At 49.9% G+C, this 16,711-nt stretch overlaps 1 protein-coding gene across 16 annotated transcripts in view; it reads left to right on the top strand.

The window, feature by feature from the left end:
- Positions 1 to 16,711, top strand: part of KALRN (kalirin RhoGEF kinase) — a 661,720-nt gene that overhangs the window by 522,848 nt on the left and 122,161 nt on the right. For all 16 annotated transcript variants that reach the window (XM_044252163.1, XM_044252164.1, XM_044252161.1 and 13 more), the window contains one exon: positions 2,269 to 2,515. In XM_044252163.1, coding sequence (XP_044108098.1) covers positions 2,269 to 2,515 — 247 coding nt within the window. The remainder of the gene's footprint in view (positions 1 to 2,268; positions 2,516 to 16,711) is intronic.

Below are 16,711 nucleotides of genomic sequence, written 5' to 3'. Positions count from 1 at the left end.
GAACCATAGAAGCTCGGTGATAGAAATTCTCAGAGTAAGCAGGAAATTTTGTGGTCATCTAGTCCAACATCCTACAAATGGAATTTGCAAATACTGCAAATTTCCATCAGTGGAAAGTGGAATCAACTCAGCGGGATGCCAGCAGCAACTGAGGGGGGGGAAAAGTGAAATAGAGTATCAATGAAATTAGCTCAGTGAAACTTGTGTTTCTGTGATGTAGCTGTTGCTATGTAGTCTTCCGGTCAAGATAGAAACTGCAGTCCAGAAAGTGTAAGCAACTTGGTACAGGCCAAGCCAACCCTGAGAAGACCAATCGCACAGGCCAGTGATGCCTTCTCTCCACCTGCCTCCCATCCCTCCAACCACAAACATACCTAAAACTTACACATAATCTGCTCTGGTATGTGGTGTAAAGAACATGGGATTTGTGGTCTAGGGCTGGGTTCAAGTCCAGCTGGGTGACCATGGGAAACTGTCCAGCTGGTGTTTCTCAGGTAGCATCTCAGGGACCCCCTTTTCCGGATCATGAGCTGGGGGAGTCTTGTGAATTCGGCTTTCCTGGGTCTCCTGAATCATAACTTGCGACTGGGGACTAGGGCAAGCAAGGGACCAGCCAAGCCATCTGCATGTTTAATAAACTCCTTAGACACCTTTTATGCATGCTCGTTATGCCAACCAATGGTCTTGACATTTCTGAGCTTAAAGTTCTAATGGGTGAGGTGGAGATGGTGACAGCACCTGGTCGTTGCGAGGACCAAGTGGAGAGTTAATGTGAAGGTACTCAAGTCTACAGACCTGAGGTATCACCATCCTACAACATCCTTCTCAAAATGATGCTTTGGGGAAGAGAGCGCCAGAAGGGGACGGAGCGGGGTGGGGGGGAGAATCTGTGCATTTGATGGCACCAAGAAAGTTAAATGGGGAAATGAGCCAACAGGCGTGTTTTCTACTTCTGTCTCTTTCCCTATTCCAACTTCTGTCCTACAAATTTCTCTTCCCGCTCCAGTCTCCGTGGCGGCACCATGCCCACCCACGGACATGTGTTTCAAGCGGGCTCCCTGCCCAGTGATTGATTGATGGCGATACAGGGCAGCTGTCCGTCTGATGCATGCTTGAGCCTTCTCAAGCCCACTGTGATGTTCAAGTTCCTTTAATAGGAAATTCTGTCAGTCCTGAGTGCAGAACGCTGGGGCCTGGCGGGACTGTTGATTCAGCACTTACTGGGTGCTCGCTGTGTTTTACATTCGGTGGAAGCCTCCCAGGATACGCCATGTATTTGGACTAGTGCATGAGTAGGGCTGCTGGTGCAGACGACGCAGGCCCTGGAGGCTTCCATTAGAGATGCAGGGGCAGCTGCTGTTTCAAGGGAGAGGCTTTGTGCTTGGCTCTGTGAGACAAACTAATAACTCGGTGGTTCCTCCTGGTGAGAAGAAGTGAAGGTCTTGGTGCTCAGCTAGAAGAGGTGGTTCTTATCCTGGGGTCTCTCCCACCAGTTTTGTTGGTTCTGCCCCAGAACCAGTCCAGTGGGGAAGGGCCAGGCCCAGGGGGAGGGCGTGACGGGGCACTGAGGATGGTTCCTAAGTACAATGTGACCCCTCTTCTTCCCTTGCCGTTCTTTTCCCTGATCCCCAGTGACTGGGCGAAGGGAAGCCACTTCTATTCTTCTTCTGTTCTGCTTCTCCTTTGACTCGATGCCTCCTTCTTTTTTGTGTCACTGGCAGCCTCTGTTTTCGGCGGATGGGTCCAGCTAGGGATGGGGACAGGGAAGGTTGCAAAGGTTAGGTGGAAGGAGATCGTCTCTTCCATTATTCCCAAACTTCAACTAGAAGCATGTAAAAATGAGTGAGTTAGAAATGGTGCCCAGGCAGAGTCGGAGGGAGGTCACAGGGGCGGGGATGGGGTAAAGAAGTGAAGAGACTTACTGGAGAAGGGGGTGAGGGCACAGTTAGCTGGAAGCTTAGCAAAGGAAAACGAGAATAACTCCAGGCAAACAAGAAGGATTTAGAATCAGGCTCGGTCCTGGGCAAGCTCCAGACTGTGGCCCAGGCTAGAGCGGCAGGATGATTGAATGGTGGCATTGTGTCAATTACTTTATTTTCTTGTTTTCTTTCCCGTTCCCACTCCCTTTTCCATCTTCTGCCTTCTTTCCATTCTGGATCCCATCTTTCCCCCTTTGTCTTCCTCTCCTCCTCTTCTTCTCTGCACGCATCCTTTCTCCCTTCCCTTCTGGCCCACCGTCCCCCGTCCCCCATTTCACTCTACCCCAAGCTCTCTGGCGGATGTGAGTTGACCGTGGTCCTCCAGGACTTCAATGCGGGCCACAGCAGCGAGCTGACCATCCAGGTGGGGCAGACGGTGGAACTGCTGGAGCGGCCCAGCGAGCGACCAGGCTGGTGTCTGGTCCGCACCACGGAACGGAGCCCCCCCCAGGAGGGCCTGGTTCCCAGCAGCGCCCTGTGCATCTCCCACTCCCGAAGCAGCGTGGAGATGGACTGCTTCTTCCCCTTGGTGAAAGGTAGGGGGAACTGAGGGGGCGGGCACGTGCAGAGGGCCGCTGGGGTGCTGGCCCACCCTAACCCCAGAACGTCACAGAACTAACCTGTCTCATGAACCCATTAGGCCTTGTGAGGTTCCGCTGGGATCTGCTTGTGAAGGGAATGGGTTGGGAATGTGAAGAGAAAGAGCTACCGAGCGGCCGTGTGACTTTGGAGAAGTCATGTAACCTTTGTGAGTCCATCTTGAAATGAAAGCTGAATTGGATGGCCTCTAAGACCTCTTCCAGCTCTCCCATGACGTTCAGAAAAGTCTTCTTCTACCAGCACCTAGCCTTCTCCCTTCTGCACTGACCCACACTCTTGTTCCAGAGCTATGCTGGGCTCCCCAACGGGTTTGACGCTCCCCTCAGCCCTGCCATGGTTCGAGACATTTACTTACGGAGCTCGAATGGATAAGTTATTTGAGCCCTGGCTTCTGTTTTATATAAGCTCTGTTATTTATTTCCTATAAACTCCCTGTTTGTTTGTCCACTTTCCCCTCACACCAGGGAGACTGAACTACTTAGAACAGTGACTCTCCAAGGTGAAGGGTGTCTCTGGATTGGCAGCATCAGCATGCCTTGGGAACCTTTAGAAACACGAATTCTCAGACTCTACTCTGGACCTACTGGGTCAGGAACGCCTGGGGGTGGGGGGATAATGGTCTGTGTTCTAACAAGCCCTGCAGGGACTCTGATGCTCACTCTAGTATGAGAACCACTAACTTCAAAAGACAAGGCTGCCAGGAGCTTTGAAGGCTTTCACCGAGTCATTATGTTGAGTAAGCTGAGGCCCAGAGAGCAACACCAAGTTCTCCTGGTTCTGAGCTTATTTTCTTAACTGGCCAGATGATCTACATCAGGGAGCCTTCCGTGCAGACCCGTGCTGGGTATTTATGACATGGAAAGAGGATAGGGACCTGTTGGGAGGCAGGGACACCAGGGACACCAGGGTCACCATGGAGACCCACTACAGACTGCCTGGTAGGTACTGAGAGGGCTAATTACACTTCTGAAATAGTCCTGCTTCTCGAATTCCATCTGGTCCGCCTCCACAGCCTGACTTCCTCCTTTCATCCACCAGATGGCGGTAGCAGGTTGCATTATTCATGCTGCCTGACTCCTCCAAGAGTGGCCCTGGCATTTTTTCCACCAGGAGAAAATTGGGAACTAAAACCTGATTCTCTTCTCTAAACACACACACACACACACACACACACACACACACACGTCCCTCTCCCCCAGTTCAGCCATCACCTACTTCCCCCTTTTCTCTGAAGACCAAGGAGGGACGGGGTCAGGAAATTGCTTGGAGTCTGAATTGTGGGTACGGCCCCTGGGTCCTTTTGAGGTCGCCACTGGAAAAACTCACGGTATCAGGGAAGAGATGATCCGTGAAACTCAGGAATGTGGCTGTGTTGGAAGTCTGACTGAGGGGAAACTGGGGCACAACGGGGCAAGAATTGTGAGGGTCGGGGGTGATGTGAAGTACACACAGCACTTGGAATAGTGCCCGACCCGCATGCTATAGGTGGTCTAGTTGTTACATTGTTTGTCCTTAGTCTGTCAGCAAAATAGCTACAAACTCCCCCACATCCCTTCTAGAGACCCCCATCTTTGGAGACAAAACCAAGAACAGCACGTCCTGTAAGGGGCCGGTGGGGGGGTAGGTCTGCAGGTGTGGGTGGTTCCATCAGGAATGGCTCTACTTCCAGAGAAGAGCTGGGACTTCCAGATGTAGGCCTGGCCTCCCCAGCCTGTGGACCCTGGATCCCCTCCTGGCCACCCATCAGGTGGGTCCCTACTGCTTGCGGGACGTGGCAGGAGTAAACCCACAGTGCAGAAGCAGAGAGCTGTCAGATGGGGTCTGTGATCCAGGGTGAGACCTCTAGTGGGGATGGTGGAGAGGTAAGGGACAAGGGACACTAGGGAGGAGGGATGGAAAAGAGTGGACAAGAGATAGGGAGGGAGGCAGGCATGGAACTTTCCAGCTCTCTCCACCAGCCTGCCTGTTTCTTTTTTTTTTTTTTTTTTTTTTTTTTAGCCTGCCTGTTTCTTAAAGGCAGTCCCCTACCAGTGTCTACCACCCATTTCCTTGGCTCTATTTGTTTGCAGGCTGGTTTCCCTCTCTCCAAGCATAGGCCACTGAGGGGGGGACTTCAGAGGGCAGCCTGTGAGCTCCCACCGCCCTCTTCCCCCATGTGGGCTCAGTACACCCGGGGGTCCAAGTTCTGGCAGTTGGGGCACCATGGAGTAGCCCTGAGGACCCTAACAAGGACTCTTCTGAAAGTTTGTGCCCTCGTACACCATCCCCCCCCCCCCAGCTTGGAAAGTGCCTCCCTCTGCAGGGCCTGCCAGAAGTACTGGCCTCTTAGCAGAAACTCCTTCTCCCATCCCACCCAGCTGCCTGCTGGCCACCTGGCCTTTCCTCCTCCCAGCTGATCTGTCTCCGGCAGGCGCTCCTCCTCTCAAGGCACGGCTGGACTGAGAATAAAACATTCTTCTGGGGTTGTGGCCTCATCCCAGGTCACTAGAGGTCAGAATCTGTTTCTTTTTCCGTTCTTAGAAGGGAACTGGTCCTCTTCACCTTTGCAGAGAGCATCAGGTCAGTGTGCCTGTGGGCTGTGAGAGGGCAGTATCTGTAGGTTGAGCCAAGTGCCACATGAGTGCTCAGGCCATGACCATCGCCCCCAGAAACAGAGACAGAAGAACCTCAGAATGTTAACACTGAGGAGGGCACGTGGGAGAACAACTAGACCATGGCTCTAACCCTAGCTTTGTAAAATCACTGGAAACTTTACCAAACGACAACATCCAGTCCCCACTAAAACTGCTGCATTCAGAATTTCTGAAGTGGGACCTGAGGGTCAGTGTTTTTTAAATGCTCCTTAGGTGAATCCAAGGTCTAGCCAGGGCTGAGAAGCAGGGCACTACCCAGTTTCCTTTCTTCTAGGGGCACCCCTGGGCACAGGAAAGTGAGCTGGCTTTTCAGAAGCCACAGAGAAAGTTGACCGCTAAGTTGCGGTAGAACCAAGGCTCCCACCTCCCTGCCCAGAGCTTTCTACCGTGCACTCTGCCCATCGGACTTCCGGGAGGCTCGAGGCTTCTCTCTTGTCTGTCATTCCTGCGCCTTCTCAGGAGACAATGGTTGGTTGTTTCCTTCTGATACATCGGTGGCAGGGCTGATGATAGCACTGTGTGACCAAGTGAGGGGGGGTCTGCCTTTTCTATGACTTTGTTGCCATCCTCCCTGGGCTTGGACGAGGGAGGTGGCGGGGGGGGGGGCTCTCTCGTCATTCCTCTTCCTCTTCCTAATCTATCCCCTCTCACTTTTCAGCAGTGAGTGGGGGAGGGCAGCGCCTCCCGCAGGGCAGAGACTTTTGAGCAGTGGTTTCAACTCCGGATACATCTGAGAACCACTCAAAGGAGACCTTCGAAGTCTTCTAATGCCTTACATGCCCACCACAGACCAGTTAATTCAGAACCACCCAGGTCCTGGGCATCAGTATTTCCAGGGTTCCTTGGTAATTCTGACGTTTCACGAGTGTTGCGAGTCCCTGGTAGGGGGTCAGCTGCCTTTACTAGGAGACTGCCTTTACTTGGAAGGGATTAATATGCAAGTTATATAAAGAACCCCTACAACACAAAAACAAAAAAAAATTTTTTTTTTTTAAAAATGGGTGGCTCAGTTGGTTAAGCGTCTGCCTTCGGCTCAGGTCATGATCCCAGGGTCCTGGGGTTGAGTCCCACATCGGGCTCCTTGCTCAGCAGAGAGCCTGTTTCTCCCTCTCCCTCTGCCTGATGCTCCCCCTGCTTGTGCTCTCACTCTTTCTCTCTGTGTCAAATAAATAAATAAAATATTTTTTAAAAAATAAAATAAAAAAAATGGGCAAAGGAGACATTATATTAAGTGAAATAAACCACAGTCACCAAAGAACCAATACCATATGGTTCCACTTACATGAGGTACCTAGAGTTGTCAAATTCGTAGAAACAAAGTGGAATGATTGTTATGAGCAGCTGGAAGGAGAAGAGGAATGGGAGTTAGTGTTTCATGGGTATGGAGTTTCAGTTTTGCAACTTGAAAAAAGTTCTGGAGATGGATGATGATGGTGGTCACACAATGGGCATGTTGTGACTCAAAGCCACTGAACCGTATACTTAAAATTGGTTTAAATGGGAGGGAAAACAGCATTAGTCCTGAGTGCCTATGCCCCAGGCTCCAAAAGCCAGTCTAGGTTTTTCTCTGTGCACCCAGATGAGATATCTCTGTCCCTTTTCCTTTCTTGCAGTGTCTCTGACTCCAGCTGTGTGCCTGGAGAAACAATAAGGAAAGGCCTCTTGGCTTAGCAAAACCCAGGCCAGGGAGGTGAGCCACACAAGCTGATGTCCTGGAGGCAAGGGGCAGTGGCCCAGGGTGGTGTGGACTTCTTTGCAGGGACTGCTTTCCTGCGGCATCTCCTGATGAGTTCTCTATCACCACCCTGCTGGCCTCAGGACCAGCTTGCCCAAGCTGTGGAGGGTATGAAGGTATAGGACAGTGGCAGACATCTGGGTCTAGAAGCCCATGGCACCAACAGCTTGAAGATGCTGAGGCAGTCCGTGATGCTGTTGACTTACGTGAAGTCTGTAGCCAACTCATCAAAATGCCTGACATTTACTGAGTCTCCTGTGGGCCAGTTTTCTGGGTTAGTGTTTGAAGATGAGTAACAACACTATTTTCTCATTTTATAAACACAAGGAAACTGAGTCTTGCAAAGATTAGGCAACTTTCCCAAAGTCACATAGCTTGCAAGTGGTGGACCTCAATTTGAAGTCAAGTCCGTCCATTTCCCGAGGTCTCCCTCTTCACCAGAGGTGAAGAACCAGAGTTGTGACCTCCTAACTCTGAAGCCAGTTGGGACAGGCACTTAAGTTCATTGTGCCTCCATCTGGTGAGGCTGCCCTTTATTTAAGGGCAGTCAAGGTGGATGAACATTTAGGGAGAGGTGGCCAGACACTGCTTTCTTACTCTCCCTCCCACCTCTGGCCTCGTGCGCCCTGCGCCCCCTGAGTTAGTAGCAACAGACACACAGGTTTTATCCTGTGAGTGCTTTGCCCACTAGAAAGATCCTGGTGTCCCCAGCTGGGGCAGAAAAACTCTGATCGGCCCTCGGACTAGTAGGCCAAACCGGGACCACTTCTGGTAGGGTCTGGCCTAACCCTGGAGCTGGTCCAGCCTGTCCTGCAGATTTTCTGCAGGATGGGAACTTCCTGAACTTTCTGCTGCCAGGAACCCAAAATGGGCCTTTCCCATCCCCTCTGCTGTCAGATCCAGAGACTAAAAGTTTCCTCCTGCCTCCTGACTCCTGGAGAATCTGCCAAAAGCCTGTATCTCAGCTTTCAGGGCCTTTCTGCATTAAGAACAGCTACTCTCAGGTGAGAGTGATGTGTAGGGGTGGGAATGGGTTCCCAGGCTAGCCCACAAAATCCTGCTTAAGAATAACATAGCTGAGGGTGCCTGGGTGGCTCAGTGGGTTAAGCCACTGCCTTCGGCTCAGGTCATGATCTCAGGGTCCTGGGATCGAGTCCCGCATCGGGCTCTCTGCTCAGCAGGGAGCCTGCTTCCCTCTCTCTCTCTGCCTGCCTCTCTGTCTACTTGTGATTTCTCTCTGTCAAATAAATAAATAAAATCTTTAAAAAAAAAAAAGAATAACATAGCTGAATACAGGATGTTTGCAGTGAAAAATGGCAGTGAAGTTGTCCTTAAAAAAATAATGCTTTGGGATAAGAACAAAGGAAACCAAAACATAGTGCATTTGCCTAAGAAATGGAACAAACTTGAGTGCTGATATCTCAAAGAAAAAGTGTGTTTTAAGACACATGGAGAGGCATGGGTAGAGATTCTTGGTCATTTTTCTTGGTCATTTTTCAGAATTATTAAAAGCTAGAATTAAAATTTCTCTTTTTATAATTGAATAAAAGTGGTCCTCAATTAGATTTCCTTTCATTTCAGAATATTGGCTCTTTACAGCCTCTTGGAAGCTTAGAATTGAAAAGCACAGTAAAGGTCCTCTGGTTGACTCTCTCCCTAATATAGGGAGCCCCTTCTGCATGTCTCTGATGGTCCAGCCAAGCTTTACTTGAGCACCCCCAAAGATGGGGAGCTCATCACTTCCACAAGAAGCCTGCTGCATTTTAGTGTGATTCTAATGGTGAGGAATTCCTGTTACTTCCTGCTGAAACCCAGATACTTCCTGCCCATCCCTCCTCTTGTTCTCCTGTCTCCATTCCCCTACTTGAAACCCCCAGTCCTAATTCTCATGCTGCATCTCCTGATTTTTATTTAGAACAAAGTAATTTGCATATAAAATGTTAGACACTTATTTCCTAAAGTACAGTTTTTCTGTACCTTTTCTATCTTTTATTAATTCCTTAGGACAGAACAAAATATTTTGAATTAAATTCAACAATCCTAACTTGTTTAAAGTGATTAGGTCTGTGGGGCTTTAGAAGTCCTCTTTTTTTTTTTTTTTTTAAGATTTTATTTATTTATTAGAGAGAGAGACACAGCGAGAGAAGGAACACAAGCAGGGGGAGTGGGAACGGGAGAAGCAGGCTCCCTGAACCAGGTTCATGCCAAGCAGGGGATCTGATGTGGGGCTCAATCCCAGGACCCCGGGATCATGACCAGAGTTGAAGGCATTAACCATCCTTGGATCTAGGAACTTGCAGCTGTCCAGCTTCCCCCCTGCACATCAAGTACCCCTTTCTAGTCCCTCACCTGCACCTCTAATCTAGTCTTCTTCTCTCTGGGCACAGCTTACAGGCGACCAACGTGCACTCGGAGTCTCTCTGTGGGCTCATCTTTCTTCCTAGTTATTCCCTACAGTCATTCCTATTGCTGCTTATTCTAAAAAGAGCATGTTTACTACCCTTCGTCCCTATCCTCCTGAGTTACCTGCCTGATCCCCTCCAGGCCTAAGGATGTCTGCTTTTTTCTCTCCATCCTTAGTAGCTGAGAGCAATGAACCTAGGGGTCCTATGCTTAAACCTTAAATCCACACTTAGCATCAGTATCTTTATTTCAAGGTCTCATTTTTAGGTTGAACCACAAGAAATTGGCATTTTTGTTAGTCAAAAATGGTTGAATATCAGCAATTTGAAATGGTTCAATCTAATGCATGACAGTCATCTTTCTTTTTCTTAGAAGTGTACTTACACATCCTTGAGGAAACAGGCGAGAATCTGGTTCTCAGGGAGCCAGATGAGCTAGGAAGAGGACAGGGTGCGGAATGAGTGGAAGGACCCTTTATCTTAGTTCCCACACCTATGCAAAGGGAAGCTGATAAAAATACCTGTATCTCAGAGTTGCTGGAAGGCTCATAGGTGGCCTTGTTAAGTAAAAATGCTTTGGTTTCTTTAGACTTTTTTTTTTTTTTTTTTTTTTTTTAAGCAATCTCTACACCCAACATGGGGCTCGAACCTCCAACCCTGAGATCAGGAGTCACATGCTGTACTGACGGAGCCAGCCATGCCCCCCAGTGCAAGTCCTTTTAAACTGTAAGGTTGGTCACGTTGCTGTTTTAGGATGAAACACGTTTTGGGATGAAATGTGTTTAGGATGAAACACGAGGCCTGGCTACCACAAGGCTTTGCCACAGATCGTAGCAGCAGCCGAAAGATGAGCGATGACAGGTGTTGAGGCACCAGGAGTCCTGACCTAGGCTCAGTCCTGAGTCCTGAATCCCGGCTCAGCTGCTGACTAGCTCATGTTCTTGGGCAAGAGCCCCAAAGTCTATGAAAAGGGGCAACAGTTCTGCATTCCCCTGTGTTAGACTTCCCAGCCTAGGACTTCCCAGAGCTCAGTTAATGTTGGTCTCCCTACCTGCTCTTTGTCCCAGCTCTGACAGCTTCACAGAAGTGAGTCTAGGGTCTTTCCAGGGCTGTTCACAGAGTCCAGGTTCTAGTTTTATGCATATTCAATGATTTTATTTTTTTGATAGAGAATGAGCAAGAGCAGAGGGAGCACAAAGCAGGTGGGGGGAGAGGCAGAGGGAGAACCAGGTTCCCTGCTCAGCAGGGATCCCGACATGGGGCTTGATCCCAAGATCCTGGGACCACGACCTGAGCCAAAAGCAGACACTTGGCCAACTGAGCCACCCAGGCACCCTCCTCCCATGCATAGGTTCTGCAAAGGGGCCAGTAATGTCTCTAGCCTGCACCCCACTTCCCTCAGTTTCTACTCCTGGCTTATCCTGGGCCCTTTCCCCAGGCTACTACCAGCAGGTCTGTTTTTCTCTATGATTCCCTCCCAAATAATGGTTTACTCCTCTCTTCTAACTTTCTTTTACCTTCTACCAGAGGGTTGAGATCCTATCTGATAATAGGATGGAAAATTCAAAGTTATTCCCTGGCTCACCCCTCTCAGTGACCTATTTTCTCCCAGCGATAACAGTGGTCATTGAAGGAAGCACTGGGATCACACCGTAGAGATAGGCTGACCTGTGTGATGCAGGGCGGTGCGAGGTGTTGTGTGTTGGGGTGGGTGTGGGGATATCCTGCCTCAATGGGATGGGCCAGAACAGTGGTTATTGACCAACAGTCTGGGAGTCCACGCCAGATGGAGTTCCAGGAAGTGGGAGATATAGGGGCCATCCAGTCCACGCTCCTCACCCCCTCACTTTTTTTTTTCTTTTCTTTTCTTTTCTTTTCTTTTCTTTTTTTTTTAATAATAAAAGGAAGCAAGGGTAGTTGGAACATGAGCCCCAGGCCTACTTTGTTCTGGGTGCAGTGTCCAACCTGCAGCGGGCTACTCTCCATCCAGTGTTATTTAGGACACGACAGGGCTTAGAATTGAAGCCTCACATAGGAAGGTGTCAGGTCAGGCCACAACCTTCCTTAAACACAGCCCCGTGTGGCACTGCCTCCCAGTATAGCTGAAGCAGGAGGAGGACATGTGCTGTCAAGGGAGAGAACGGATTTCCCCGGGGCCCTCCAGAGAGATCCTGCCCTTTTCCTCTCTGGAGCCAGCCTGCTGTGACTTAGCTTAGGCCAAACGCCCATTTCAAGAGCATGTTTTCCTGCCTTCTGGTGTCCACTGCAAATCTGTGAGGTCTATGTGAACATGAGGCCCCTTCTCATCCCAAGGGGGAGGGGAGGGCGAGACTCGAGTAGCAGCCTTGCTCCTCAGAAGTTCCTGAGCCAGAAGATGGGGCTCAGAGCTGGGATGAGAGCTTTGGGATTCAATCCCAGAGAAGAGAGGCTGCCACTGCCTGTGCCTTCTGAGGAGAAGCTGGAGATGCCAGAGGGGAGGTCACCCCAGCAACCCGAATATGCCCCCAAAAGAAGACAGTGCATCTTACTCTTACAAGAGCTAGCTCAGCTGAAACCACTACCCACCAAGAGAACAAAAGGGCCAGAAACACTAGCATGGAATGGGGCTCGTGAAGCAGAGAAGGAGCAGGGTGCTGGTGGTCTGGTTGCTGGGAACATGCCTGCCCTGTGCGCTCGGGAGAACTCAGAAGTAAAAGGGTCTTACAGGCTGCCAGCAGCAGCCCCCGGAGGCACCCGGAGCAGCCTTCGGCTATGGCCTTCTGATGCTGCCTGGCCAGACACAGTAGTCAGGACCCTCCTCTCGCCCCTTCAGTGCCTTCCCCCGTGTCTCTTGAACCTTGAGAACAACTTCCCCTCATCCGGGACCGCTGTAGGATCGAAACTGCAACCTGAACCCAAACCCAGCAAAGTGTAAAAAGTCTGTGAGCCTCTATCTGGTGCCGTATTTCCTACCGGCTGCTTGTCTTTGGGGAGCAGAGAGGCTGGCCCCTCACTGAGCGGCCTGTCCGTCTCTTTGTCCTTGTGCTGGGGATAGGACTGGGCCGTCAGATTTTCCACCACCGCGCCCTAGACCCAGTCAGCGCGGCAGATTCCATAGGATCACCTGCCTCACCTTCAATGAGGCCCTGCAGGACACGAGCACTCTGGTTTCCTCCCTTTCTGCTCAGAGGGGCCAAGAGAGACTTGGCCTTGCCAGCTCCCTGCTGCTGGGGGGGAAGAGGGGACGTGTGGAGGCTGAAGACCCTTCTCAGCACAAAACAGGCCCCTGGCTCCTGTCTCACTTCGACTAGACCCCAAGTCGTTCCTGGGGTACAAGGCGGCTCCTACCAATCCTGACCCAGAGCCCGCTCTCAGATACCATCTGCTAGGTCTTCCTTTACCGCAGTGACAAATCACAACAAACATAGGGCAGCACACCACACACAGTTACTCATTTACAGTTCTGAATGTCAGAAGCCCCATGCAGGGGTCACTGGGCGAAAATCAAGGTGTCAGCTGGGCTGCATTTCTCCTGGAGGCTTTTGGGGGGAGAAGCTGTTTCCTTGACTTCTCACCTTCTAGGACCTGCCTGCATTCCTTGGCTCGTGGTCCTTACTCCATCTCCAGAGCCCACAGAGTTGCATGTCAGATTTTTCTTCCACAGTCTTGTCTCCCCCCGACCACAGCTGGAAAGGGGCTCTGCTTTTAGGGACTCGTGTGATTGTGTTCCCTGTTCCAAGGTAACCTCCCATCTCAGGGTCCTTAACTTAATCATATCTGCAGAATGTCTTTTGCCGTAGAAGATAACACTTCCAGGTTCCAAGGATTAGGATGTGGACAGGTTTAGTGGGGCCATCCTCTACCCAGACCGTGCCCCCACTCTCATGACTAGCCTGCCTGAGCTACTCCCCGGTCAAGCCACTCACACTCTTCCCCGACACCCACACCTTTTGTTCCATCACCTGGCACACTCCGGACCTTGCAGGTCCTCAGATACCTGGATGGCTGGCTGTCACACATCCTTCGTGTCTCCACTCAAATGTCACCTGGTAGAATCCCACCCTCCCATTGTGCCGTAAACCCCCCTTCCCTGTTTTACTTTTTGCATTTGTTGACATTTATTGTCTGTTCCTCCCACTGTCCCACCCCCTTGGTATCCCCTACAAGTGCTGGGGTGTTGACTGTTTCACTCATTACTCTAGCCCCAGCATCTAGAACAGTGCCTGGCATATGAGAAGTTCTTGGTAAATATTGATAGAAAGGAGGGAGGGGGGAGGAAGGAAGGGAAGAGGACCCTTCTTTAAGGGCCTCTAAGGAGTCTGTGTGTGAAGCACCAGGTTCATTGTGTTCTCCATCCCCTAAAAACTGTAGTGGATGCTGACTTAAGCTTTAGCAGGAGGTTGAGGATGGGAACAGGGAATAGTGTTCTGATGTCAGTCAGGAGTTTTGACTGAGGAAATCTTCTTATTCCTGCTTCCCAGGAAGTCTTTTCTGGGGGCACATGGACTAAGTACCTCACATTTATTTGGGATGGGCAGTGCCTTCCACATTCCTCTTATTATTGAAATCTTCAATAAACTGACCCGAATTACGTCAAAGCAAAATCCACTTTGCATCTGATGTATGAGAAGGGTCTGCCTGGCACCCCCGTGGGTCTACCAGCTCCCCCTGCTCCTCCTGCACCAGGGAGGGGGAGGGCAGGTGGCGCCAAGAGTCAGACCAAAAGGGCCATCCCTTGGGATGGCCACATAGCAGTGGTTAGCCTCCTGAATTGGAACTCAGTCAAAGCGATAGACAGGCACTTGCTACTGCCCTACTTCAGGAACACTTCGACCTACTTAGAAGTAAGCATTTCTGGAAGGAGATAAAACCTGGAAGGGTTTGTTTTTAGCAACTCCAGTATCAGTCATCTTTCGCTTTGATAAATAGCCTGTCTCCTCCTGAGCTCAGGCGGCTGCTCAGCACAGATCTCCAGCAACCTGTCCTCGCTGCCCACAGCTCTCCCTCTTTGTCTCCATGGGACGACAGCATTGGCTGCTCTGGGGAGACACCTCTGTCCTCAGTGAAATCTCACTGATTTCATCGATATGGCCTAGACCTCCTCCTCCCTCCCTGGGGCCTGGTTCAGACCAGAGAGTGATCAGTGAGACTCCCTTCCTGGAAACAAAGAGGAAGACTGACAGGATATGTTGGGGCTTCACGTTCTTGAGTGTGAGTGAGGCGGCGGAAAGAGGCAGACAGGTGTCAGGTGGGCATGCACGGAACCCATTTACACATATGGGATGAGCTTAGGGATGCTTTCGTCACTAGCGTCTGTGGCCCCCACAGGGCCAGCAATGGTGCAGTGGGGAAACCACACAACAGAGAAGAGATTACCATGCCTAATGCTGGCACTCATGCCTTTTTCTGTAGACATTGCTATTAAAATGGCACATATTGCCTGGGAATAGTTACCCATGTGAACATTATGTAGTTCTGTAAGACATATTTGGAGTTCAAATTAAATACAGAAGTAATGCACACTTTGCACCTCCAATCTCTAATCTGAAGAGTTTCTGTTACTGGTGGTGATTATCTCAGTTCCTCTTTTTCACATAAAGACAAAACCTCTACCTATGCCCCAGTCCTGGTCTGCCTTTAGTTCCCTTTTTCTGCCAAAAAAAAAAAAAAAAAAGAAAGAAAAGAAAAAGAAAGAAAGAAAAAGAAAAAAAAATTGAACTGCATTTTACCCAGAACTCACCCAATTCTTCTTTGTCTTTGTTCAGGGTACATGTCTTATTCAATTTCTATTTCCCATATAAATTTCCCAAACCCCCATACACAATTGAGCTAAGTGTCTTGCAGATAGATGTTCAAAAACCCACCATATGTTGAATAAATATTCAGTAACCATCTTAGAGTTCTGAGCCACAGTCATAAATGGAAATCAAGATGGGGTAATTGGAGGAAAGTTATGAATCACCCTGGTATCCACAGTCAGGAAGTTCAGAGGTCAGAAGTCCACATGGGGAAGATGAGGATTAAGGGACTTGCAATTAGCCCCTGGAGAGAAAAACAGGCAGAAGAAGAATGAATGAAGGGCCAATTGTCGGTTTGAGGAAGTGAAAACATCCCAGTTCCGATGTCTCTAAACTCCATCTCAACCATGCAGGAAGTTATCCCAGGGTGTAGGCGGCCATGAGCCCTAAGGTCAGTGGTTCTTAGCCCTGACTTAACACTGAAATCTCTTGCAGAGCTTTAAAAGTAACTGTAGATCTGAATCTGGATTAGATTCTGGGAGTGGGTGCTAAAAGTCAGAGTCTTTGCTGGAGGAGAAAAAGGCAGGCACAGGACTGGCCAGGGGGCAGGAGGAAAGCTGGGTCTGTCTCCACATTCACCAGGAATCACGTCCACAGCCCTCACAGTGACTACGCAGGCTTGGTATGTAGAAGGTGTGTGCTCTACCTGATCGGAGGTGGGGCACTGTCTCTGGCTGGGCTCACACTAAGAACTGTGTGGAGGTGATTTTGAAGAGCTCTGTGCTTGCAAATCTGAAGAGAAGAAGCCTAAAGGACAATATTGGACATATGTCTGTCGGTGGATAGGGCGGATGTCTGAGGTCACCACCCTCCAGTGTTACTGGAGCCTGTGGCTGACATGGAGGAGAGGGCAGTGCCTTTAGGCCCTGGTCTTGGGCCCTGCATTATGGTGTATGTCTGGAGGCCCAGTAGGTCTGCAGGCTGAGACCAGCAGGAATTCTTTGGGGGTCCACTGTGGCATAGAATGCAGACAAGACATGAAGTGGACACACAAGTGGATAGAAAGCCTAATGGACTTTGGAGGAGGCCCCACCTAGACAAACTCTGCCAAATAAGAAAGAGGCTCAGCCATCTGTACGGAAATTAAGAACACTCTAAAAATATATGCTGTAGGGGCGCCTGGGTGGCTCAGTGGGTTAAAGCCTCTGCCTTTGGCTCAGGTCATGATCCCAGGGTCCTGGGATCGAGCCCGGCATCGGGCTCTCTGCTCGGCAGGGAGCCTGCTTCCTCCTCTCTCTCTGCCTGCCTCTCTGCCTACTTGTGATCTCTGTCTGTCAAATAAATAAATAAAATCTTTAAAAAAAAAAAAAAATATATATATATATATATGCTGTAGCTCAGGGGTTCTTAGCCTGAACTTTGGGAATGCATGGGTAGGTGTTTGAAACCCTGAAATTAGACATTCAATTGTCTTCTGCAAAAAGGAGTTTATCTGGGTGTGCGTAGTCCAAGGTACAGTAAGCTTTTGGGAAAAAATGTATCTAGTTATTCAGTTAACATCATCAGACCTCTCCCCCAACTTGTCTTTCAGTCTCTCTCAGTCTCTCATCTCTGTCTCTGACTCTCTTATCTCTTTCCTCCATGT

The sequence above is a fragment of the Neovison vison genome, chromosome 6 (assembly GCF_020171115.1).
Source record: "Neovison vison isolate M4711 chromosome 6, ASM_NN_V1, whole genome shotgun sequence".
NCBI classification, from domain to species: domain Eukaryota; kingdom Metazoa; phylum Chordata; class Mammalia; order Carnivora; family Mustelidae; genus Neogale; species Neogale vison.
The sequence above is the reverse complement of the archived record's forward strand: the minus strand, read 5'-3'. Positions and strand labels throughout refer to the sequence as shown.